At 43.5% G+C, this 26649-nt stretch overlaps 1 protein-coding gene across 1 annotated transcript; it reads left to right on the top strand.

Moving 5' to 3' along the window:
- Nucleotides 1-934: 934 nt before the first annotated feature.
- Nucleotides 935-6451, top strand: SFXN3 (sideroflexin 3). The gene is given in 11 exon segments (XM_027851640.1): nt 935-953; nt 1410-1560; nt 2211-2381; nt 2950-3048; nt 3886-3961; nt 4134-4219; nt 4579-4706; nt 5105-5154; nt 5929-5978; nt 6124-6171; nt 6355-6451. Coding segments are annotated over 11 exon segments (975 nt in total).
- The last annotated feature ends 20198 nt before the right edge of the window (nt 6452-26649 follow it).

Genomic DNA, 26649 nt, shown 5'->3' with positions numbered 1-26649 from the left:
GATAGGAGAGGAGGTATTAGGAGGAAGGGCTAAGTATCAGCAATATCTCCCACCTACTAGGGCCCAGAGGGGAGATGTTTTCTCAGATGGTTCATGGTATTGGTTAGAATAGGTTCCGTAGTAGAGAGAAGGGGCAAGGCTTCACACTCAGTCCCTTAAAGGAGCCGGGGCTGGGGCACACATCCTCACCAGTTAAGTAATGAAGGCTCTGTTCTGGCTCCCTAGCTCCTGGCCAGGCAATCTACTGTTTGCACTGCCATTGTCTACCATTACACCTGGGGACAGCGGTGTACATATATGCACATGTACACATACATACACATATATTCTCCAACTATATAGGAACTCATATGTACACACAAGTTCATGCTTATGTACAAAAAGGCCTCAGGACTCAGATCACTTCAGCCTCATTCTGTTGATCTTCCTTACTCCCCAAACTCTAGGTTAATAAGGGAAGGTCTCCTCTCTCACTTCATCTGAGCCCATTGACGTTTTTGCTATTTCTTAGAGAAGCCGAAAGGTTGGAGAAGAATCAGCCTTGTGGTTTCAGGAGAGTCTTAGGCTGACCTCTTCCATGGAATGGAGACAGAGATAGGATCCTCATACTGAGACAATGACATCCGACATCCCCCACCACACACACACACACACACACACACACACACACACACACACACACACCCCTTAGAGGAAGCATCCCAATGCAGGGGATGTGGGCTTGGATCAAGACTGTTCCTTTTTGAGGTATTTAAGGAAGACTAGCATCTCTGGTGTGATGGCTTGCAGAGCCCTTTTCAGGGCTGCTCATCCATCTTTGGAGTTCACCTCCATCCAACTCTCACCTGTGGCTTCAAGAAGCTGTTGCATGCAGGGTGACCACACCTTAGTAAACCATCTTGGCAGACTGGTTGAACCAAGTTCAGGGTAACCGATGGGCCTCAAACCCATCGGTGAGTTGAGGGGGTGTCTACCCCAAGCATATGAAGACTTCTCCCAGTGGAATGGGCGGATGATGAGTTTGTTCCAAGGGCCATGACAGTGGTTGAAGCTGGCATTGTGGAGTGCTTAGAGCTTGGTCAGGCATGGGAGACTCCAAGGTCATCCACTGCATTCTGAACCATTACCAGTTGTCTTGACTTTTGTCTTGCCACTAGACTTCGATGATGCAGGAAGAGAGAGTAAGGCTGATGACTGTGCAACTCTGCCTCACTTAAATCCAATGCAAACACCCCATGATGTCGTTGGTCCTCTTTGAAAATGAAGGACAAACAACCATTCCCCATAAAGAGTTCATGCCTTAACAGTTTCGGGCCCAGAAAAAAAGGACTGAATACAGTAGGGGAGTTTGGGGGTAGTACAGTCTGTTATCTTCCTGCCCTCCCTTCCCTCTGTAGAAGATGGGTGAGTGCCTCTAGATAGCAACATCCATGATCCTCGATGAGACCAGGCCACCTTTGTGGGCTGAGCTAAGCATTTCTTCACTGTCACCAGCCCCTTGAATCTTTTACTATCTGAGCATAAACTGCATAATGCCCGAACCATTGTGGAGAACTACAGGTGATACCCTCCTTGCCCTTCCTTCCTGTCCTCCCTAGTCCCAAGGAGAACTGCAAGTGACCATTCTACTTCTGACCTCAATGTTAGGTCTCTCAAGCATTCTAGAGAACTACAATCCCTAACCCAAATGTTCTTGGGGTAAAATTTTAAATATCAGGAATAGGGATGGAAGAGACCCTTCTTCCTACCATGCCTTCTCCTTGGAGAAAATGATGGGCACTTACTTCTAGAGGGAAACATGGATAGCAGCTAACTATACCACCTTCACAAAAACTAACATCTTTGAAATAGCTCCTGGCCCTAGCCTTGGCCCCTGGACCATTCCCAGTGTAGGCCCCTTCAGCCTGACATCATTACTGTGGACATTGAGCTCTTCAGATGGAGCCTGGGGACCCTGGAGCTGTAGTGATGAATTGGGGGTAATTTAGAGGAGTTTGGCCCAAGGGTGGGGAAACAGTGGGCCCTTGGACTCTGAGACTTGAGGCCTATACTTCTGGATCCCTAGAAGATGCTTCCCTGGGTCCAAGATTCATTTGTACTTAAGTCTTTGTACCCAAACAGGTCTGGGCTTATGGGATGAGAGGACTTGGGCATTCCTGGGTTGAAGAGTTGCCTTCCCAGGATAGCAAGACTTTATCCTTCTTAAATAGGGTAGGGATCGTGACCCCTGGGCTGACTGAAGATGATCTATGGAAGGCCAAGTATAAGCATGACTCAGCCTTCCACCCTGACACTGGGGAGAAGCTCTATCTCACTGGACGAATGTCAGCCCAAGTGCCCATGAATATGATTATCAGTGGCTGCATGCTCACCTTCTACAGGTAGGTGTCCCAGCCCCTTAAAAGGGCACCCCAAACACTGGGCCCCTGTAGGCCAACATGGTATGATTCACATTCCCCCAGCCTCAGATCTATACACTCTAGGTACCAGTCTAGAAGAGAGATGGGTTTGGGACACTTAGTCAGTGGTCCCCAATCTAATCATGGCCTAGTAGTAAGGGGAAACTGGGTTCTTCACTGGTGATTTCTTTGGCCTGTTAATGCTACCCCCTTCTTGTGCCTCTCTACATATGAAGAACTATGGCCTGTGTATCCACCCACCCTAGATACCTGTGTATGTGTGTGTAATAGGGGAGGTTAGGAATAACACCAGAGACTCTATATGGAAAGCTTGGGGATAATCACTGGGAATTCTGGGCAGAGACGGAAAGTAAAGATAACCATGAGGGTCTCTGAATGGACAGTTTGGGGATTACCACAGAAGAGGAGTCTGTTCAGTGGTGTGTGGAATGAGGGGCTTTGAGGATAACTATCGAGGTCTCTACATGGAAGGGCCAGTCAAGGGTATTAGGGTCTTAGAGTACAGGGATAAACCTACCCATCCCCTCAGGAACATTTCAACTGTGGTATTCTGGCAGTGGGCGAACCAGTCCTTCAATGCTGTTGTCAACTACTCCAATAGAAGTGGGGATGTGAAAGTTACTGAGAGGTAAGAAACAGTCCTTCAATTCCATCTAATGAGCATGTCTAAGCACTTACTATGTGATGCTGTGCTACATGCTTAATGGGATACAGAGACAAAAATGGAAACAATCTTGCCCTTCAAGAGCTTCCATTTTCCTGGCTATAGATGACAAGACAGGCTCCCACCTTCACCAACCTCTTTCTCACGGGACTTAGAGCACAATCCTGGGGTCTGGCCCTGGAAGCAGTTCCCCTGTATCCCTGTATTGGATACTTCATCTACTTGAGGTGACCTTTGGAGGCTGTTTGCAGGGCTTAGGAGTCAGTGTTGGGAGACTTTGTCTCTGTGCCTTCAGACAAAGGCATCAGCTCCTTCCCCTGGTATAAGGTATACTTGGGCCCAGATTGTACCCTGGACCAGGTCATGAGCTATGGAAGGTGTCTGCTGCTTTCCCTCTCCCACCGGACCTGGCTGGCCCCACACCAAGTCATACTTCATATCCCATCCAGCTGTCTACCCTGGGCATCTCCACATCTGCTCTGCTGGAGAGCTTGTACCCTGCTGCGGGCACAGTAATCAGATCAATACTACTATTGCTTCTGGAAAGGATGTGTTGATTGATTGCTCTACTGGATCAATTCACTGTCCTGGCTCCCCAAACCAAAACTCTTCCCCCCAGCCAGCATTCCACTATATGTGCTCTTTCCCTCTATTATAATGGAAACTCCTTGGGAACAAGGACCAGCTTGCTTGCTTGTGCTTTGTAGCCCCAGTAATTAGTACAGTGCCTGGAATATAGTGAATACTTAATAAATGCTTTTTCATCTATTCATTCTCATTTCCTGGCCCCTCTGTCCACAGGCAGCTGGCCACAGCTCACATGAGAGCTACCACTGGGGCTGTACTCACTGCTCTGGGACTCAAATCCCTCACCCAAGTAAGCCCCCCATCCTGATGTACTCCAGCCCCTTAGTTCCTCCAGGGCCTCGTTGTCAGAGGTGCCCCCAAAGTTCTTCCCCACATCAGTCCTTCCCTGTGGTTCCCATCCCCTACCACAGGCATTCTGTACTCCATGACTCATTCCATCTGACCAGTGCCCCCTCCTCTAGCATCTGCCTAACCTGGCTAGCCGCTTTGTCCCATTCACAGCTGTGGCTGCTGCCAACTGCATCAACATCCCGCTGATGAGGCAGAGGTGAGCAGGGCAAAGGGTGGGCCTAGAGACACCTATGTGTGAACCATTCAATCTCACCTTACAAAACAGAAGAGAAGTCATTTTTCTTCCTAGGGGTGGGGTTTTAGACCCCTCTGGTCAGCCTGGCCATGTGCCCTGTCAGCCCCTGGAGGGTTCTGGAAATGAGTCAGCAGTCAATCTTGACCCCACGCAGACCTGGCTTGAGGGATGGAGACAAGGCTGGGCCAGGATTGTCTGAGGGAATCTGAGGGTGGGGTTTGGGGCAGGGGAATCTAGTGGTCTAAATGCATATATGTGAGGACCCAGGACTTGGAGTCTGATACTACCTTTTCCCCTCTACCTCCGTGCCTTGGATCCAGGGAGATGCTGGGGGGGATCCCTGTGACTGATGATTTGGGCCATTGGTTGGGCTATTCTTCAAAGGCGACTCAGCTGAGCATCTTCCAGGTGGTGACATCCTGGATCTGGATGATCATGCCTGCTATGAGTGAGCATTGGGCTGGAATGAAATGAAATGGGGTAGGGAAGGTAGGAGGAGGAGGGGTGGCCATGGAGAAAGCACTGAGGACTCTGGAGGCATGGCTGGACTCTTGGAGCTATTCTCTTTTCCCAGGCGATACCTGGCCTGTTTTCACTCTGTGGATTCCAAGAAGCTAGGTAGTGAAGTGGATAGAGCTTGGAGGAAGAAAAATAGGGGTTCAAATCCTGCCTTGTCTTAGATACTTTCTAGCTATGTGGCTTTGACCACTTAACCTCTCAGTTTTGTCATCTGTAAAATAGGGATAATAATAGCACCTATCCCACAGAGTTGTTGTGAGTATCAGTGAGATGACATAGGTAAAGTTCTTTACAAATGCTAGCCATTATTATGATCTCTTCCTCCAGTTATATCCCCTCTAATTATGAATGTATTGGAGAGAAAAGACTTCTTGAAGGTATGCTGCCCCCTCCTGCTTCCTCATTACTTTGGGTGCCATCATAAGGATAAAGAAAGGACCTGAACTTGACTGGGTGACCAGTGATAGCAGGGGGCTGGGTAAGCAAATTTTCCTGGGAGAGGAAGGGCTCAGTTCCTTCTCAGACCCCAGGCTCCTTAGCTCAACCTGAGTCTCCACCATTTGGATCCCCTGCTCAGTCTGGATTGTGGGTGGGGATCCTGAGGGGGGAGGCTGGGTGGAACTAAAGACAACAAAGGGCCTATGCTGGAGGAAGCCAAGGGGGGGGGGGTGGGGAAGATCACGTACAAGCAGTCATATCATTACAGTAACAGGCACACAGTGGGAGCAGTTCTACATGCTGCTACAAAACCAGACTTACCCACATTATCATATTATTACACACACACTGAATGATGTGGTAGGAGCAGCACAAACAGACTGTTCCCCCAGGCCTTCCCCCTCCCCAAATATACACTGAGGACTACAGCTTGACCCTCGAGACTGAGTGGGTTGGAATGGGTAAGCTTGATCTTTGAAGGAGGACCCAGAGTGCTTTGGGAAAGTGGACATAGGCCGGGCCATGCTTGGGCCAGGGAGGAGATCTTGAGCAGCAGCCCAGTAGGGTTTTGTTTGGGAGTACGTCAGAAAGGATGGTCTTGGGCCTGTGCTCACAGGTTTGGGCCTGGATGGGTTGGGAGCTGTTCTTCTGGGAAGGGGCATGATTCTCTTCTCTCCTTTCTCATGCTCAGTCTCCCCATTCACTTTCCACAGCAAAGGCCATGGCTCTTGGGCCCCATGCAAATGGGGCTGGTTGGCTTTTGGTAAGTGTTGGAGCTAGGGGCTGTGATTGGGGGAAGGCATAAGGGAATTTGAACAGGGGAGGTCTGAAGCCTCCTCAGGCTCTGGATATGGGTGGAAGGGAATTTGTGACTACACTCAGACTCCCTCCTCCCCTCCCTCCTCCAGTTTGTTGCTTTCCACTTCCCTGTGCTGCGCACTTTTCCCCCAGAGGAAGTGAGCATCCTGGGGAGGGGTCTGGACTGGTGATCCTTTTCCCTCTAGTCATGGGAGAGGTGTGGGCTGTGGAGGGGAGTATTGAAGGTTGCCTACGCTTCAAGATGCAGATGAGTGGGCACTCTGGGAGGAGGGAGGAGCACTCTTGCCATCATCCTGGCAGCTTGGCACCTCATTTTACAGCTCCATTTCAGTCAACCAGCTGGAGCCTGAGCTCAGAACTCAGATTAAGGAGCAGAACCCAAACATTGAGGTTGTGTACTTCAACAAGGGACTCTGAGAGGAGTGGGGTCCATCCCACTACTCTCCACTACCACTCCACTCCTAGCTTCCTGCCACTGATGCTATTGCACATCAGTTGTGGTACTTCTACTGCCTTCCTTACTATTCCTTCATGCTTTCTGCTCTACCCTGTTCTCGAGGGATGCACCTCTAGTATTCCCTAGAACCCAATAATGAGCTTGTCCCCTCCTCCCATCAAATCCTAAGGATAAGGGCAGACACACAGCCATTAAGGGTAGGGGTGGAAAACAGTATCTATCAGGCTATTACTGAGGGGCCCAATCCCTCAGAATAGCCAGTGTGAACTTTAACAAACCTTTTCTGCTCCTGGATGGTGTGTGTGGCATTATGGTCTAGAAATTGTTTACTTAGGTCCCAGCATCCTTGGGTTTTCTCTAAACTCAAGATTTAGGCAGGAGGAGGGGTCCAGCAAAGATTTCCATGGGGCCACCCCACCCCCTCCTTCCCTGTTAGAACAAAGTGAGTGTACATGGGTTTGTTTGTGTTCCCCTGATTGTCTGCTGATAGTCTTTGTCCAGAATGAGGCAGAGCAGCTGCAGGATGACCAAAATCTGTGGAGACTCAGAGGCAGTTGGTAATCCCAGGACCAGGTCCTCTCCAGCTTAAGAACTCACCTAAACCTTTGTAGGATCCAGGAGGAATGGGTTCATACACCCTGTCCTGTGGAGAACAGAGCTCAGGGGGTCATATGAATGTCTATGAAGGTCTAACTATATGAGTCTGGCATATCCATGTTCCTGTGTGTCCTCATGCGGGATTCTGTTGGTATCAGAGCCAACATAGTCCTGCATCTTAGGAGCCCATCTCATGAATTGGCATTTTTGTTCTTTCGATATTGAGTTTCAAATTAATTAAAAACCTCTTCCAGCCCATAATTTGATACCTCCTCCAACTTCAGCCTGGCCTTGGCCTCTAGATAGTTAGTAGTGATGAGAAATGAATAGTAGAGGTTTTGTGTGTGTGTGTGTGTGTTTGTGTGTGTGTGAACTTTCCATCATTCACCTCAGATAACACAAGACATTTATTCTCATGATTGGACTGGCATGTGGTAGGGGAGAGGAAGCTCAGGGCTACCCCTTCCACTAAAAGCCTTTCTCACTTAGCATCCTGCTTTTCTGCCTCCCTTTCCCCTTCTCCCAACAACTACCAGCAATGATTCCCATGTTGCAAATGTTGGCACCCAAATAAACTTGATACTTTCCAGTCTCGTGGTCATCGTTTGAAGTATGAATCATAAAGGCCTGTCTTCCAAAATGAGACCCTTTATAGTTCTGCGTTATTCCATCCTGGTCAGACCATATATAGTGAATTATGTTCAGTTCTGGGCATCACATTTTAAGAAGGACACTGAAATTGGAGTTCATCCAGAAGAGGTGAGAGCATTGATGCCATGTCTTATGGAGATCAGTTGAAAAAAGTGGGGATAGTTAACCTGGAGAAGGGAAGATAGGGAGGGATGATTGCTGTCCTCATATCTGAAGGTTGTTTGAAGCTTTCAGGCAGTTCCCAAGTAGCTCAGACACATCTGGGTGACAGACAAAATCAGAGACACAAACAATTTTTTATACAATGGACACACATTCACATGTGACTCCTAGACTTCTCCCTAGGAGAAGGTATGGAGGCTCAGCATGACACCCTGCCTGCTGGATCCCTCTTTTCCTCCTTGGAAGGATTTGATTTATTTCCTCTTGGCCTTAGTGAGAGGAAGGCAAGTTTTGACTCAGTCTAAGGAAGAACTTCATACAGCTCACAGCTAGCCAAGAACAGGCTGCCTGTTCTTTGTAAGGTAGTGAGTTGCTAAGCTTGAAGTCTTTCAGCAGGGCATGAGGGATGTGGTGGTGAGGATGGCGGCAGGCTCTATTTGATGACCTCAGAGTTTCATTCTAGCTCTGAGATTATATGAAAGCCTTCATTTCTTTGGAGTCTGGGGCAGGATGTGGGGAAGACAGGATGTGAAACCTCTTGTCTGTAAAACCCTCAATCTACTTATGTAATTCACAGTCTCCAGCAGAGGGAGCCCGGAGATAGAGTAATTGGATTCACGGAAGCGGGTTAAGAATCCCTCTTTCCCTTGTCTCTCGGGAAGTTGTCTCGCTTTCTTCCTTTCACAGCACCCTTTCCCCGCCCCATTTAAACTGAGCTGTCCATTCTTTCCCTTCCTTTGCTTTTTGAGTCCCCTCTTTTATTTTTATTTTAGTAAATTAGGAATGTAATCACAAAAAGTCCCAAACATTTCAAAACATGAAGATCAAAAGATTGTCTATAAAATAATCTCATTACATTTTTAAAAAGTATATGCTAAATTTAAAAAGGCAGTCACTAAATTGTTTTGGGGGGGTCCTTTTCCACTCACTCATGTCAAAGTCTAGCTAGGGCTATGTCCCTCACTCCTCAGGAGACAGCTATTAATGACTTTGAAGGAAGAGAGATTAGGATCCCATGGCACCAGGCAGAGGGATCAATGATCCTGTATCTTGTCCCCTCCCTTGGATCCATCTTGCTGCTCACTTCCTACCTGAGTTCTTCCCTCAACTCTCTCCCCATACTCCTCAGGTACCTAAACTAGTGCATATACCATGGAGACTATTAAACTCCTTCCCTCCATCTGTACGTACAGTAAATGTTCATAAAAAGGAGGAGTCTATTAAATTTATATGGCTAGCCTGTGAGGGAAAGGGTATTTTTTTCTGAACGTTGGAGATGACCAGTGTGTTGGTTTCAAACATTTCAATTTTTTGAGCTGATTTAAAAAAAAGGTTTTATGAGAGTTTTTACTATCTCACTGCTTTAAGTAGAAGGAGGAGAAATTCATTAGCTCAGCAATTATATAATAATATGGCTAGAAAGCCAGGAACCTGCTGCTCACTCAAGAAGTTTCCTGATTGGCCTAGAGGGAACTGGATTGGTGAATGGGAGGAATCAGCTTGAGCCAGCACCCAGATGGGCATTTCAGAATGGAAGATGCTATTCTTGCCTGGGACAAAGAGGAAGCTGGATCCTGTTGCATGGGTATCTAGGCCCTGAGAAAATCTATAAAATAAGGAGGTTGAATTAGATGATTTCTGAGGTCCCTTCCAGCTCTAATATCTGCTCTCTGCTCTGTGGGCCATACTGGTCCTGGGGAGCTTTAGTTAAAGATGAGACAAGAAAACTTAGGTGCCATTTAGTTTGGGATTGAGGCACTTTCTATTATATCTACTTCAAATTACCTTAGACCTATGTAGTATTTTTAAAAAAATTTTATATCCTCTTTCCTTTGTAAATTAACTTATTTTTTGTGTAAGGCAATTGGAGTTAAGTGACTTGCACAGAGTCACACAGCTAGTGAGTGTTATGTGTCTGAGGTTGGATTTGAACTCAGATCCTTTGACTCCAGGGCCAGTGCTCTATCCACTGCACCACCTAGTGTAAATTAACTCTTGGAAATCTACTCTTATGGGTGAGAGCAATGGTATCAAACTTCAAATAGAAAAAAAGGGGTCTATGAGCTAAAGAAAGAACCCAGCAGGCACATATTAAATTAGTTTTAAAATATAAAATTATCTTTGCTTTATTGTGTTTTTATTTATTTTATTAAACGTTTCCCAGTTACATTTTATTCTGGTTCAGGCAGGATTCAGCAGTGATGTGGGTAGGGCCATGTGTTTGATACCTCTGGCCTAGGGCATAGAAAGCTATAAGGTCAAGGGAAAAAGGAAGGTAGTTTCTAGGACTAGGCATCCAGACTTGTCAGTAGCATTGGAAAAAGAAAAAGTTAATAGGGTTCAGACAACAAATGTGTGAATTCAGTGAAACATGGCAGTTCATGAATGCAAGATCTAGGAGACTAGATGCTGCCAGTTGGGTTGAGTGATAGGTGAAGTTCAGAAAGTAGTGAACAGAGGGTCACAGACAAAATCTGCTAAGGCTGCTCCTACTGGTGAGCCTAGTGGTGCCTTGACAGGATGATCAAAGGTCAGTGAAGCCTAAGAACCAGAGGTGATTCTGTCATAGGTCCTCACTCTAACTGATGTTTTTCTCACCCTAGGTACTTTACTCCCTATGAATACACACCTGACTTTAAATGAATTCTCCTGCCTGTCTGACCTTTTCAGTCTCCTTTGCTGAATTATCATCCATATCCTGCCTCCCAGGTGTGTACACATCCCAGGGCTCTGTACTAAACCTTTTTATCTTTTCCCCTGCATTCTCTCTACGTCATGTCATCAGTTTTCATGCATTATCTTTAAGTTACTGACCTTCATATCTACATATCCACCCTTAATGTTTTTCCTAAATTCTAGTTCTGTATGATCAATTGCCTGCTGGCCAGCTCCTCCTGGATATCCCATTGCTGTTCCAAATTCCTCACATAAAAAGCAAAACTCATTCTCTCCCCTTCTTTGCGTTCCCCCCCTCCCCTGCCCATTACTAATCTATTTCTGTCAAGTATATCACCGTCTTTCCTGAGATCCAGGTTCACATCCTCAGAGTCAACCTCTTCATTTCCTTCACTCTGACCCTAATATCCAATCAGTCCCAACTCTAATCTATTCTATCACTACAACATCTCACATTATCTTGATATTCTTTCAGCATTTTTTCCACTCCACAGTCATCACCTAAATTCAATCTTTCATTTCCCTACAATAAAGATTCTTCAGGGCCTTGAATGCCAAGTTAAGGAACTTTAACTTTATTTTGTAGGCAATGGGAAATCTGTGAAAGCTTTGGAAAGAGGGAGAATTACAAAGGGCAAGCTTGTTTTTATAAACTTAGGATATTTAAAAATAATGACACCATTGTGTGGCTATTACTGGTTGTATTTCTATGCATAAAGCTTACATGCATAGCAATAACTTACTTTTATAAGTTTCAAGGTTTACAAAGATAATATAACATTGTCTCATTTGATCCTCACTATAATCTAAGGTCTCTACCAGCTCTAAATCTAAGGTTCTATGATTAAATATTGATTGTGTGAGGTATATAATGAGTATTATTATAGTCATTTTGCAGATGAGAAGATTGAAATTTAGAGGGTTTAAGTAATTTACTCTCAAATTCCTTTTCTTTCCCCTGCTTGGGAAAAGTGAAAAGGAAGCCCCTACTTTGTTATCTAGTGATTGGAAGGAATGTGTGGAAGAAACATCAGAAGTCTGTCAGTGATTAGAAAACTTTCTAATTAGCTAGTGTTTGACTCAGTATTGTAAAAAGACTAGAACAAGAAATTTTTTTTAAGACAATTGTGGTTAAGTGACTTGCCCAGGGTCACACAGCTAGTAAGCGTTAAGTGTTTGGTCTGAGGCCAGATTTAAACTCAGGACCTCCTGACTTCAGGGCCAGTGTTCTATCCACTGCGTCACCTAGCTGCCCCTAGAACAAGAATTCGTAACTTTTTTTTCATCATGGACCCTTCTGAAGTCTGGAGACATCTATGGACTCTTTAGGATAGTGTTTTTAAATGCATAAAATAAAATACATAGGATTACAAACAAAATTAATTTTATCGAGATATAGCTATCAAAATAGTTTAATTTTTCCTATTTATTTATTTTTAGTTTTCAGCAATCGCTTCCATAAGCTTTTTGAGTTTTAAATTTTCTCCTCCTCCCTCCCCACCTCCCTCCCCAAGATGGCATGCAAACTGAAATAGGCTCTATGTATACATTCCTATTAAACATATTTTCACATTACTCATGTTGTAAAGAAGAATTAGAACTAATAGGAGGAGCCACAAGAAAGAAGAAACAAAACAAAGCAGAAGAAAAAAAGGGCAAATAGTATGCTTCAATCTAATTTCAAACTCCATAGTTCTTTCTCTGGATGTGGATAGCATTTTCCATCATGAGACTTTTGGAGATGTCTTGGATCCATGTATTGCTGAGAAGAGCTAAGTCTATCAAATTTAGTCATCATACAACATGGCTGTTACTGTGTACAGTGTTCTCCTGGTTCTACTCACTTTACTCAGCATCAGTCCATACAAGTCTTTCCAGGTTTTTTTGAAGTCCACTTGCTCATCATTTCTTACAGCACAACAGTATTCCATTACATTCATATACCACAACTTGTTCAGTCTCCCCAATTGATGGACATCCTCTCAATTTCCAATTCTTTGCCACCACAGAAAGGGCTGCTATAAATATTTTTATCAAAATATTTTTAAAAACAAGTTCATAGACCCCAACTCAAGAACTCCTGGACTAAAAGGTTTCTGTAAAGAACATTCAACTTCCAGGAAATCAAGGGTGCTTCAATATTAGGAAAACTATCAACATAATAGACCATATTAATAACAAGAACAACAACAATCACATCAATAGATGTAGGGAAAACTTCTGACAAGTTACATTCATTCCTGTTTAAATAAAAACACTAGAAAACATGTGAATAAATTAGTCTTTTCTAAACATGGTAAGTAGTATCTATAAGTATTGGGGCAGCTAGATGGCACAGCAGGTCTGGATCACTGGACCTAGAATCAGGAAGACATAAGTTCATATTTGACCACTGACACTAACTGTGTGACCCTGGGCAAGTCAATTAACCTCAGTTTCCTCATCTGTAAAATGTAGGTAATAATCTCACCTACCTCCCAGGGTTGTTGTGAGACTCAAATGAAATAATAAGTATTTAGCACACATAAAGAATGATGAGCAGGATGATTTAAAAAAAACCTAGAAAGACTTACACAAACTGATGTATAGTGAAGTGAGCAGAACCAGGAGAATATTGTACATAGCAACAACAATATTGTATGAGGAACAACTGTGAATGATTTAGCTATTCTCAGCAATACATTGATCCAAGACAATACCAAAGGACTCATGATAAAAAATGCTACCCACCTCCAAAGAAAGAACTGATGGATTCTGAATGCAGATGGAAGCATATTTTTCATTCTTTTTTTTTTGTTCAAGTAATCTTCCACAAAATGACCAATATGGAAAGGTTTTACATGATTGCACTGTATAATCTGTATCAGATTTCTTACTGTCTCAGAGAATTTGGAACTCAAATTTTTAAAAAAGGAATGTTAAAATTGTTTTTACATATAATTGGGAAAAATAAAATATTAAAAATAAGTGCTTAGCATAGCTTATGATACATAATAAGTGCTATGTAAATGGTAGCTATTATTATTATCATTATCTTTATCTAAGTTCAAGAGGCAACATTGTATGTAGTGAGGAAGAACTAAAGGACTTTCCAATAAGATCAGGGATAAAGCAAGGATGTCTATTGTCATCACTACTATTTAATAGTTATAGCAATTGTGTTAGCTATAGCAATGAGAAGAAAAAGAAATAGAAGTAATAAGGATAGGCAAAGAGGAATTTTTAAAATTAATTTATTTTGATTTATCAACAATCACTTCCATATGCTTTTGAGTTTAAAAATTTTCTCCCCCTCTCTCCCTACCACCCTCCCCAAGATGGTGCACAATCTGATATAAGTTATACATTTACATTCCTATTAAACATTTTCACATTAGTGATGTTGTAAGTAAGAATTAGAACCAAGAGAAGGAACCACCAGAAAGAGGAAACAAAACTCAACAGAAGAAAAAAAAATAGCAAGTACTGTGCTTCAATCTGCATTCAAACTCCATAGTTCTTTCTTTGGATGTGGATAGCATTTTCCATCACAAGGCCTTTGGAGAGGTCTTAGATCCTTGTATTGCTGGGAAGGGTTAGGTTTATCAATATTAGTCATCTCACAACATGGCTGTTATTGTGTACAACGTTCTCCTGGTTCTGCAATCACTTCACTCAGCATCAGACCATGCAAGTTTTTCCAGGTTTTTCTGAAATCAGCCTGTTCATCATTTCTTATGGCGCAATAGTATTCCATTACATTCATGTACCACAATTTGTTCAGCCATTTCCCAGTTGATGGGCATCCTCTCAATTTTCAGTTCTTTGCCACCACATAAAGAGTTGCTATAAATATTTTTGTACATGTGGGTCCTCTTCCCATTTGTATGATCACTTTGGGATATAGCCCTAGAAGTGTGATACCTGGGTCAAAGGGTATGCACATTTTTATAGCCCTTTGGGCATAGTTCCAAATTGCCCTCCAAAATGGTTGGATCATTTCACAACTCCACCAACAATGCATTAGTGTTCCAATTTTCCCACATCTTCTCCAACATTTATCATTTTCTTGTTTTGTCATGTTGACCAATCTGATAGGTGTGATGTGGTACCTCAGAGTTGTTTTGATTTGCATTTCACTAATCAATAGTGATTTAGAGCATTTTTTTATATGACTATAGATGGCTTTAATTTCTTCATCTGAGAGCTGCCTGTTCATATCCTTTGACCATTTATCAATTGGGGAATGATTTATAAGAATACAAGTCATTCCCTAATTGATAAATGGTCAAAGGAATTTTTTTGTAAATAATATTATAATTTACTTAGATATCCCTAGACACATATCTTAAAATTAACTGAAACATTCACTGCATCAAATTTGTTGAATATTAAATACATCCACACAAATAATTCCATTTCTGTATATTACCAACAAATCCCAGAAGGAAGAAATGGAAAGAGAAATTCTATTTGGAATGATTACATAATATATAAAATACTTGGGATTCTACCTGTCAAAACACACTGTATTATTTGTATTATATGAATGCAAATACAAAACATTCTTTACACAAATATAAACCTAAAAAATTGAAGAAATATTCATCAATAATGGGTAGGCTGAGCCAATATAATAAGTGACAATACTACCTAAATTAACATATATATTTTATGCATATCAATCAAACTATTAAGGGATTACTTTATGGGACTAAAAAATAATAACATAGTTTATCTCGATAAATAAAATGCCAAGAATCTCAAGGGAAATAATGGGAAAAAAATCCTATAATAATCAAAATGGTTTGGTGTTGGTTAAAAAATAGAGGATTGATCAATAGAACAGATTAGATATACAGTATACAGAAGCAAATGTGAACAGTAACCTAGTGTTTGATAAACCCAAAGACCTTAGCTACTGGGATAAGAAATTACTATTTGACAAATGCTGCTGGGAAAACTGGAAAGCAATCTGGCAGAAATTAGGCAAAGATCAACACCTCACATTATAGACCAAGATAAGCTTCAAATGAGTACATGACTTAGACAAAAATGATGACGTTGTAAACAAATTAGAGAAGCAAGGAAGAAATTATCTTTTAGATCTATAAATAGGGGAGGAGTTGATGGCCAAAAAAAAAATAGAAAAGATCACAGGAGACAAATTAGACACTTTTGAGTATATAAAACTAAAAAAAGTTTTGCACAAACAAAACCAATGCAACTAAAGTTCTTTTGCTTTTTTTTTTGGTGAGGCGATGGGAGTTAAGTGACTTGCCCAGGGTCACACAGCTAGTAAGTGTCAAGTGTCTGAGGTCGGATTTGAACTTAGGTCCTCCTGATTCCAAGGCCGGAGCTCTATCTACTACGCCACCTAGCTGCCCCCAAATGCAACTAAAGTTAAGAGGGAAGCAGGCAACTGGGGGAAATCTTTCTAGCACTTTTCTCTGATAACAGTCTTATTTACAAGAAATATGGGGAAATTATTCAAATTTATAAGAATAAGAACTATTCCCCATTGATAGAGGATATGAAGAATAACTCTGAGCTTTAATTTGCACTTCTCTATTAGTGATTTGGAATATTTTTATATGACTATTGATAGCTTGGATACCTCATAGCTATCAGATTGATAAAGCTGACCAAAAAAAGGGAAAATGACAAATGTTGGAGGGACTATAGGAGAATGGGTACATTAATATTTACCGCTGGTGAAGTTATGAATTGGTACAGCTGTTCTGAAAGGCAGTTTGGAACTATTTCCAAAAAGTTACTTACCAGTCTATCGTACCCTTTGACTTAGCAGTACAACCACTAGGCCTACCATCCAAAGAGATCAAAGTAAAAAGAAGCAGACATATATAAACAAGAATATTAATAGTAGTTCTTTTTGTGGTGGCAAAGGATTGAAAACTAAAGGAGTGCCCATCAATCGGGGAATGGCTGAACCAATTATTGTATGTGAATGTAGTGGAATAATATTTTGCTATCAGAAGGGATAAAGGGGGAAGTTTCAGAGAAACCTGACAAGACTTATATGAACTGATGCAGAGTGAAGTGATCAGAACTAGGAGAGAAAAAATTACATAGCAACAACAGCAGCAGCATTGTAAAGACAAATTATTTTGAAAGACTTAAGAACTCTGATTAATATATTGACCAACCATAATATTCTAGAGTCTAAACCATAGAGCCAGAGACCCATGATGAAATATGCTAAATGCCTCCTGACAGAAAGCTAATGTACTCAAGATGCAGATTGAATTATATGCTTTTCAGACATGACTAATGCAATAATTTGTTTTTCTTTTCTATGCATATTTGTTACAAAGCTTTGTTTTTGTTTTTCAATGTGGGAAGAGGAAATGGACTTTTCCTTATTTAAAAAATTAATTTTTAAAAAAGAATGACCATCTGGGCCAATTCCAAAACTTGGTGTGGGAGAAGATGAGGGGAGAGATATACATATGTTTCCAGTATGAAGACAATCCATGGTCAAGCTAGATGTTGCAGATGCCTAAGGGCCTGTAGGATCTTGGGAATGTCAGAAGACTTTGTACAGAGATATTTAATTTTTTTTTATTATGAACTCAATAAACAATACATAAACAATAAAAAAGAGGATTGTATATAAAAACATGCAACAGATGTACATAACATCTATTATATAGAGTTCTTAAAGCCACCCTACTTGCCTGATTCACTTTCTGAACTTTCTTTTGCTAACTTCTGTATATTTTTTTATAAAAAGTTTTATTGAAGAGCTTTTTTCTCTTTTTTTTGGTATCTATATTACTATCCACCAAATTCTCCCCCTTCACCTATAGAAACCCTCCCTTATAACAAGTAAGTGCAATTAAAGAAAACAAACCAAAACATTGGCCATATCCAGAGAAATCGGCTTTATTAAGAAAAGCTTGGGAGCAATCTAGTCTATGCTGATAGATGATTTTTATAAACTTTCAATTTCTTGTGTATCCTTGTTTTGATAATTAATTTACATTCTCTTTCCCATTGGGAATAAACCCTAGAAATAGCACTTATGTTCTGGACTATGAGGCAGAGGATCATGGAAAAGAAATAGAGAGAGGATTGTTGGTGCCAGGCAGGGTACTAGGAACAGTAGTAATGGCAGAAGAAATGGCACAGGTAGTTAGGAATGAGATCTTGACAGATCTCTGAATCCAGAAAGCCTAGACAGCTGAGCCACCAGGTGGCCAAATGGCTCAGTATCTTGGGCAAGGATTCAGAGAGAATTTGTTTTAAGAATAGTTATAGTATTATTGTATAACAGCTGAGGGACTGTGTTCTCTTGGGACAAACTGTCTACTGATTTCATTCTCTGGGCTGAGCTAAGCTTTAAAAAAATTATTCTTACTTTGTGTGGGATAGATTGGATAGAGTCTGGAGGTACAGAGACCAGTCAGGAGACTTTTGGAATAGTATTGGCCAGTGGTGATAAGGATTTGAAGTAGGGTTATAGCAATGATAGTGGAAAGAAGGTGACTAAGCAGAGAACTATTCAGAGGTTTAGTTGACAGGACTTGGTGATCCATTGGATATGGGAAGCTGTAGGGGGAAGAGTCCAAAGAAATTCTGAAATTTTAAGCCTTGATTGATACCTAAGAGGATGAGGTGTCTGTCATTAACAAACGCAATGAAATGAGGACGGGAAGATTCTTGGTGAGGGGGGAATACGCATTTATCGAATGCCTACCATGTGCACTGTGCGAAGTGTTTTGCAAATATGATCTCATTTGATCTTCACAACTACTCTGTGATGGAGCTCCCTTGCACCCAGCAGGCATTTAGGAAACATTTGTTAGATTTAAGATAGGGACTAGATCTGTGATTTCATTCATTTAAGGGACTTCCAAGTGATGATCTCTTGAGACATTTGCCTAGAGTACTTAGAGGTTAAGTGACTTGACCAAGGTCACAGAGCCAATATATGTCAGAAGTCAGACTTGAATTCAGGTCTTTCCAGCTCTCTATCCAATATACCATATTGCCTCTCAAGAAATAGATAGTACACAATAATGAGCCAATAAGTTATATTTAAGTGAACTGAGTTGAACCAAAACACTGATTTGGAGCTCAGGAATGTAAGTGTAGATCTCAGAGTCTGATAGGTACAGATTTGGGAGGTAGTAGTTGACACTACGAGAGCAGGTGAGTTGGATTCAAATACTCAAATGAACCTGGGACCTCATTGTTTTGGATGTTCCCTCCAGTGATGCAGATGGCAACCAACCCATACCTGCCCAATTTGAGTCTATGTCCTCCCACAAACTTACCACTGGGAATCCATCCAGTTCATTAGAATGCCTCCCTCACTTTCTCCTACTATCAAGAAGAAACTAGTGGAACTCTTAGCACTGTCCATCAATCACCCCTTCTCTTCACCATGCAAGCAGCCCATCTTCTCCTCCTATCATGCATTTTTTCTTTTTAGGCAATTGGGGTTAAGTGACTTGCCCAGGATCACACAGCTAGTAAGTGTGTCAAATGTTTGGTCTGAGGCCATATTTGAACTCAGGTCCTCCTGACTTCAGGGCCAGTGCTCTATCCACTGTGCCACTTAGCTGCTCCCATTATTTTTTAATTGTGCAATAATATTCCATTACATGTGTAAGGAGAGCAGAGGCCAGCATTGCCCTGTTGGGCCAAAAGGATTGCCAATAGTAGGTATAAGCATCCTATACAAACACACTCGGAGGCACTTCCCTTCCTTGACCAGGCTTCCCACTTCCCAGCTCCCCTTATCCGCCCCCCATAAGGGTCCCATTCCTCATCCTGGCCTCTTCCCATAGGTCCTCCTGTAGGACCTCGAAGTGAGCAGGATAGGTAGAGCTAAGGAGCCTTTATCTAGACATAACTCCTATTCTGTCTCTCCTCACATAATCCTAGAATTTCAAGAGTTGAGGAAGAATTATCTAGTTTGTCTAGAGGTCATCTAGTCCAACCTTTACTAGACATATGAATTTACTGCTACAGAATTCCATACAGGGCGTCCATTCAGACTGTTTGAAGACCTCTAGTGACAGAGAAGTCACTGCCTTTCAAGGAAACCCATTCCATTTTGGGGCAGCTCTAATTTGGAAGTCCTTATAAGGAATTTCCTTGATTCTTAGGAGATTGGATAACAAATCTGTCCCAAGTAGATTTACCAACTAGCCAAATATTTGGGCAACACTTTATCACAAAAGACATCTGCTATTGTGTTATGACCTTTTTACTTTAGAAATTTATATGCATAACTGATCAAATAATTTAAAAAGTAACTTTCCTGAAAATGAGTTTTTTCTTCCATTTAAGTAGTATACCCACTGAAATGTTACACAAAAATTACCCTGGGCATTGGAACGCCACGTATTAGTAATGGCTTTGAAGTAAGAAATGGAAGTGAACACTGACTTAATTTCTTAAGATAGAGAACTGCCCTAGGCCTTAAGGTTCTGTTAGGTTTGGATTCAGAAAGGAGAAGGGAAGAGAGGGGAAGGGAATAAGCATTCATCTAGCACTTACTATGTTCCAGGCACTGTCCTAAGTGGTTTTTTTTTTAAACAAACGTTATCTCGTTTGATCCTCACAACAACCTCATGAGGTAGGTACTGTTATTATCTCTGTTTTACAGTTGAGGAAATTGAGACAGAGGTTAAGTAAATTAGGCCTGGATTTGACTCAAGTCTTCCTGACTCCAAGCTCAGAACTCTATCCACTTTAATATCTAATTGCCTCAGGACGACAGGGTTCAAATCCTGCTTCCAACAATTACTACCTAAGTAACCCTGGACAAGTCTTTTAATCTTTAGGTGCCTAGGATTTCTCTACTATGCCATGTGGGTGGTATGAATTCTGAATATGACTTGCACTTGTCTTCGTGTGATTTCCTTGGTGTGGGAACATTTCTCCACAAATAGACTGAGACCCCTCTATAACCAGATACAAGTCTTACAATGCCACCAAGGGTTTCAGAGGCTAAATGACTTGTCTAGAGTCATACATTTACTAAGTGTCGGTGGAAGGATTAAAGGAAAATTCTATCTACTACCTCTTAGGCTGACTCTCTACCTTATATTATTAAGCATTGTAGATGCTTAATTTTGTATTTCATTTGCAGCCTTTGCCCAGCTGCTGGGGCAGGGATGTTTCTCATTCTCATTCCTTTGGCATGCCTAGGGAAGAAGGACACACTCAAGGAGGGGTTGAAACTCTATTCTAGCTCTGGGAGTTTCACTTTGGTTCTGTCTCGGATCTGCAGCAGGTCCTCCCTCTCCATTTCTCCCCAACCTCCAGCCCTTAGTCTCCCAGCCTTCACAGGGCCTGTCTTGACCTGGAGGATTGGGTTTTCACAGGCCCTTTTCCATGTACAAATGATGGAATCAGACAGATGTCCCATGTCCCCAGAGCAATGGGGAAACTAGGACAGCCTTGAGCTTATTCCTGAACTTGGTGAAGGCAGTGCGTGTTTAAGGATAAGAGGTCTCTCTGGCTTGGCTTCCTCCTTCCTCCTTCCTTCCAGATGGTGGAAAGCTGCAAAAGAAGAGGCAGAGGCAGGAGGAAGGTGGGGGGGGGGAGGGGGGCCCTCACTCCCCAGCTCATACATTAAAGATGTCTTGGCTCCTCGTCTGTGGTGCCACAAACATGAAGACAAATTTTTAATCCCAAGCAAGATGCCTGGAGATGGGGGTGAGGGAGAAAAATGAATTAGGATTTTATTATGTGCTTTATTATGCTGTAATTGAACAGGGTTAGGGGAGAATACAATATATTTCTAATGCAGGGTGGGCAGAAGAGACAGATACGGAGAGAGAAAGAACCACTCAGAGGGAGAGAAACAAGCAGAGACAACCACAGACAGAAAGGTTCTGTTAACAGTGCCACTCACATTTCTGCAGCCTTTACATTTTTAAAAAGATCTTTCTTTGGAAACATCCCCAGTGAAGTAGGTAGTGAGAGTATTATTATTCCTTGTTTACAGATGAAGAAAGATTCATCCACTTGTAGAATCAACTCCCTCCACCACAACAAAGAATCTGTACCTCCCACTGAGTTGCCAGACCTGCCCTGTCCTGGGGCAACTCTCTCTCAATGGTTAGATCTCAATTTTACAACCACAGTTGCCACCAGCTTCCCCTAGGTTCCTTGATGATTCACCTTTTCCAGCCTAATCAATGAAAACATTTTGTGACTGCAGGGCCCTGAATGTATGAATTAGAAAAAAAAACAAACAAAAAACTAGGTTCCATTTCCAGCTCTATCTTGGGTAGGTCACTTAATATATCTAAGCCTCAAAATTCCTCCCCTGAAAAATGGTGATAATTTTTGCACTCTTTGAAAGTACTTTGTAAGTCAACAAAGTCAATAAAGTACTAAAGAAATGCAAGTTATTATTGTAAGCTGAACTTTTCACTAAACAAATGGCCTGGGAAAAGTAAAACAATACCAAAACGAAAACAAAGAAAATGTCTTCAGAGCTCATGTTACAATACTGGCATAGAGCACTATTTCTTCTTTGTGTTTCTGTTATTTATCTTTAATTCTCCCTCCTCTCTCTCCAGCTCCCATTCAACCTCGCCGGTTGGCTGGATCCGCAGGGAGTTGACCCCTCCCCTCCCCCCACCCCTTGCCCCATCCCCACCTCAACTTCTCAGCCCCACTAACACAGTAGGTCGCCTGACTTGCATTGTTCTGCTCCCGGTTCTAACTCATCCTTGAACTAAAAGAGAAAGTGCAGCGTTGTGTAGGGGAATAGAGTTCTGGGCTTGGAGTAAAGCGGCTTGTTGATTCGTGTCTGACTCTTCGTGACCCAGTGGACAATATCACGCCAATATGGTCCATGGGATTTTCTTGGCAAAGATTACTGAAATGGTTTGCCATTTCCTTCTCCAGTGGATTAAGGCGAACAGAGGTTAAGTGACTTGCCCAGGGTCACACAGCTAGCGTCTGAGGCTGAATTTGAACTCAGTTCTTCCTGACTCCAGGACCAGCGCTCTATCCACTGAACCACCTAGCTGCCTAGGAATAAAAAGGTCTGGGTTCAAATCCCGGCTATTGCAACCTAACCGTGGGCAAGTCACATGGCGTCCCTTGAGCCTCAGTTTCCTCATGGGCAAAAGTCAGATAATAATATTTGCATTACCTTCTTCACTGACCTGAGGTCATGTAGATGTATAAAGTACTATTAAATATGAGTAAAAATGAGAAGGTTGAATAAAATCTTTAAGGTCCCTTTCAGCGCTAACATCTTATGATTGAATTTGATGAAACCTCAAGCTTCTCCCTCTCCTGGGCATTGGGTGTAAAGTCTTTGAAATCAGATTCCAGACAAAGATAGTCACAGGGAGGAAAACAAAGAGACAGACTGCCAGATACTAGCCATTCCGGCTTCTGGAGGAGTGAACCTCACCTTCCGGCCCCCCCCCTCAAAAAAAAAAGGAAGGTGATGCTAATGCTACTTAGCTCAGCGCAATGCTTGGCAAATAGGCGCTTAATAAATGCTTGTTGGGGCAGCTAGGTGGCGCAATGGATAGAGCTCCAGTCTTGTAATCAGGAGGATCTCAGTTCAAATTCGACCTCAGACACCTGACACTTACTAGCTGTGTGACACTGTCACTTAACCCCAGTTGCCTCACCAAAAAAAAGAAAAAAGAAAAAAAATAAATGCTTGTTGACTTGACTAGGACTGATGCTGTGCATGGCAACCTCAAGTTATAGGGTTGTAACTTCATTAAACACTTTTCCCATATTGTTGGGGAATGTATCTGCCGATCACCTCATAACTGGGCATTGGTAGCCTGTTCTCCATTGAGATCAGCTATTAAGGCTGTCCCTTTGAACTTCGAGGCATGATAGGGGAAATAAGAGAGTGTCTCTATCTTTAACCCCTAAGCTGGGAGAATGAGGCTAGCTGCCTGAGGAGAAGTGAGGCACAGAAGGCGGGACAGGAATTTTTTAAGGTTCACGCTGCTGGCTTGGCAAGGAATTAAAGGACGAAGTGCCCAAAGAGACCAAACAGAAGCTTTAAATTCCCAACACTTGGACCTGACTGGGTTTGGGGTGGGGAAGGGGAGGGCAAGATGGAGGCTAGGGAAGCTGCGGTGGATGGGGACCAAGCATGCGCCAAGGATTAGGACCTTTCTTAGCGGTCTGAAGCTAGATTTTGGCGTAAGGCCATCCTTTCCTCCTCCTTCCCCTCTCGAGATCATTCTAGGAGTCTTGGTCACAGTCTACAAAGTTACAGACATCACGTCTAGCTTCTGCGCAGCACAACCGTACATCCTCCCAATTGTGGCACTTATTGACGCCTCGCCCTCCTCTTTTTCTACCGGCTGACCCTTGCCAGCTTTCCTGCAACAGCCAGGGCAGTGGGAAGGAGGTGATAGCTAACCTTGCCCTTATTTTAGGCCTCGGTGAATCTGACTGACGGCTTTCTAGTTGGAGTTCGCCCGCTTCCTCGGCTCCACAGGAGAAACTGCTACCGGAGCTCTTGGGCATGTGTCTCCCGCCTCCCACCCCCAGTCATCCATCACCTCCCGCCGGCCTCGCTAGCCCCGGGGCTCATTAGTGTGGGCTCCGGGCTCCGGCTCCAGGCCCACAGCCTTCTCCGTCTCACTTTGCCCACCCAGGGCAGCTCCTGGCGGTGACTGAGAGAACCATTAAGCTGTTTTTAACCTTTGGGGAGTAACGGGCTCCACCTCCCCACCTCCCAATTAGGGCATTGGAAAACGTCAACCAAGATGAATAGTTGCCAGGCTCCGGGGCAGGGAGATGAGCCCAGCGCTAGCTCGCTCGCTTCCTCTTTCGCTCTGAGAGGGCCAAGCCCGGAGCCCCGAGCCGGGGCCCAGCGCCCCCGCTGCGCGGCTCACAGCTGCTCCTGGTCGAGCCCCCAGCTGCTAGCAACCCGAGAGTCGGGGAGGGGGTTCTCCCTCCCCTCTCGCCCGCCCGCATCCTGGCTGCCTGCCCCAGCTCCAAGCTGAGCCGCGCGATATGATTGGGATGGGGCGTACAGCAGGCAGACTCATTCGTTGCGGTCTCCCAGCCTCTCGGTCCAGCACCTCTGCCATAGACTTGGGAGTAGGGGATTGAGCCCAAGGATGCCCCTCCCTCAGCCCAGTCATTCAGCTGGGACCCTGGAGGCGTCCCCTTCTCAATTTAGAGAGTCTAGTCGCTGCTCCAGGCCCTGGGAAGTTGAGGGTGGTCAGTTCTATTCCTGCCCATCCACGCCCCTTATTTTAGCGTGGGGTGGAGGGACTCGAACCCCCTCCCCCACTGATTGTTATAAAGTGACAGGTTCTAAAAGTGAGAGGTTCCTTCTCTAACCCCGTCTGGTTGCATAATTATCGTTGTGGGAGAAGGGGGACCAGCCTTCATGCTAGCACCCCTGGTTTACAAGGGTCTCGGAGCGAGCAAGAGGGAGTTAGACGGGCCATGAGCTCCGGCCACAGCCTTGGAATTGAGACCATTCTGACCCCGGTATCCCTTTAGCTTCATTGAATTAGCGTCCTCCTTCCCCTCCCCAGCCGACACTTTACTAGTAGGGGGGTCTGGGCGGAGGGGGGAGGGGATCGATAGATCTCTGGGTTCTGATGACCGCAGGCTTTCACCTTGCAGATAATGGGGTGAGTGGTAGTAACTCTCCTCCACAGAGTGGGCTCCCCCGGCCTTAATGAGATAATCAATACTTGTTCTCGGCTTAATTTCCATCTAATTGCTCTTTAACGACTCCTGATAATGGGCCGCCTCCTGTGAGGAAGGAGCTGGCTGGGAATCCGACCCCGCTTGGACCCCTCCACCCCTCCCTTCCCTAGGTGAGGTGTGTGTACATGCCACCCCTCCTTCCCCAAGCCCCAGGTGGGCTCAACTCTCACAGATACTCGGGGGTGAAAATCTTTAATGTGGGATTCTGTCCAAGGCCAGTCGGTCGTCTTTTCCTTTTCTTGGCTCAGGCAGATCAGCTGTTGTATGGAGCTCCCAGTCTGCACCGTTCTTCCCCAGTTTAGGCCAACACTCCCCCTTCCCCCACCCACACCAGCTGGGGAGAGGTGAGGGAGAGAAATGAGAACTTTTCTGAATAGGAGCTCTGATCAGATTCCTCTCGGCAAACAGGTACATCAACCTAAGGACTCAGAACATCTGTGGGTAGGAATTGCAGGTGGACAGAACTCCTAGGGAGGCCTAGGATTGGAGACACTGGAAAATCAGAGCTTCTGAATTAGGGCAGTGGGGGTGAGGAGAGGATTGTCCAGAGCTCCCCATAATCCAAGCACAGCTGCCAGAAGGCTCTCCCTGTGTCCTTTAACTACTCTTCACCCATACTCTTCAGATCCATCCAGGTCCCCATATCTTAATTTCCCCTCAATCATAAAGTCAATGTGAATACTCACACCCTGCTGTTCCAACAGCCATTGTAAATTACTTCTAATTTCTCCAACTGCTTGGCCTAGAGAAAGGAGTGGGCTATAGGGGTGAGTGTCTACTCCCTTCCTCACACATGTACCATCCTCACACACACTGAGGTGCAATGGGGCAGCTAGCCTCATTCATTTCATTTCTGGTATCTCCTCTTAAGGTCAACCCTGATTTCTGGGAATCCATTGGCCTGTGACCTCATGATCTTCTTTACAACCCTGGTCTGATGGTAGTAGAAGACAGAGTATACAAACACAGAGCTCATATACCCACTTTATTGTAGATGATAAAAGGTTTCTCCATTTGGCTGATTCCCAGCTTCAGGAAGATCAAAGGGAATCCAGGATCCAGGATGTAAGCACATTAAAGATCATTAGTGAACCAATCTTGTCATTCTCCTGCTGAAAAACCTTTGTTGACTGTGTGATAGAGCTAGGTTCAGGTCCTGCCTATCTCTGTGGATCCCAGAGCACTATCAAAAATGCAATATATTGGCAGTTTTCAGAAGAAGCTATCTATAGTCATATGAAAAAATGCTCTAAATCATTATTGGTTAGATGCACTATTGGTGGAGTTGTGAACTGATCCCAATCATTTTGGAGAGCAATTTGGAACTATGCTCAAAGTGCTGTAAAACTGTGCATCCCTTTGACCCAGCAACAACACTACAAGGTCT

Source organism: Vombatus ursinus, unplaced genomic scaffold, assembly GCF_900497805.2.
Source record: "Vombatus ursinus unplaced genomic scaffold, bare-nosed wombat genome assembly UNPS02009205.1, whole genome shotgun sequence".
Taxonomy (NCBI): Eukaryota; Metazoa; Chordata; class Mammalia; order Diprotodontia; family Vombatidae; genus Vombatus; species Vombatus ursinus.
This window is presented reverse-complemented; position numbering and strand designations above follow the sequence as displayed.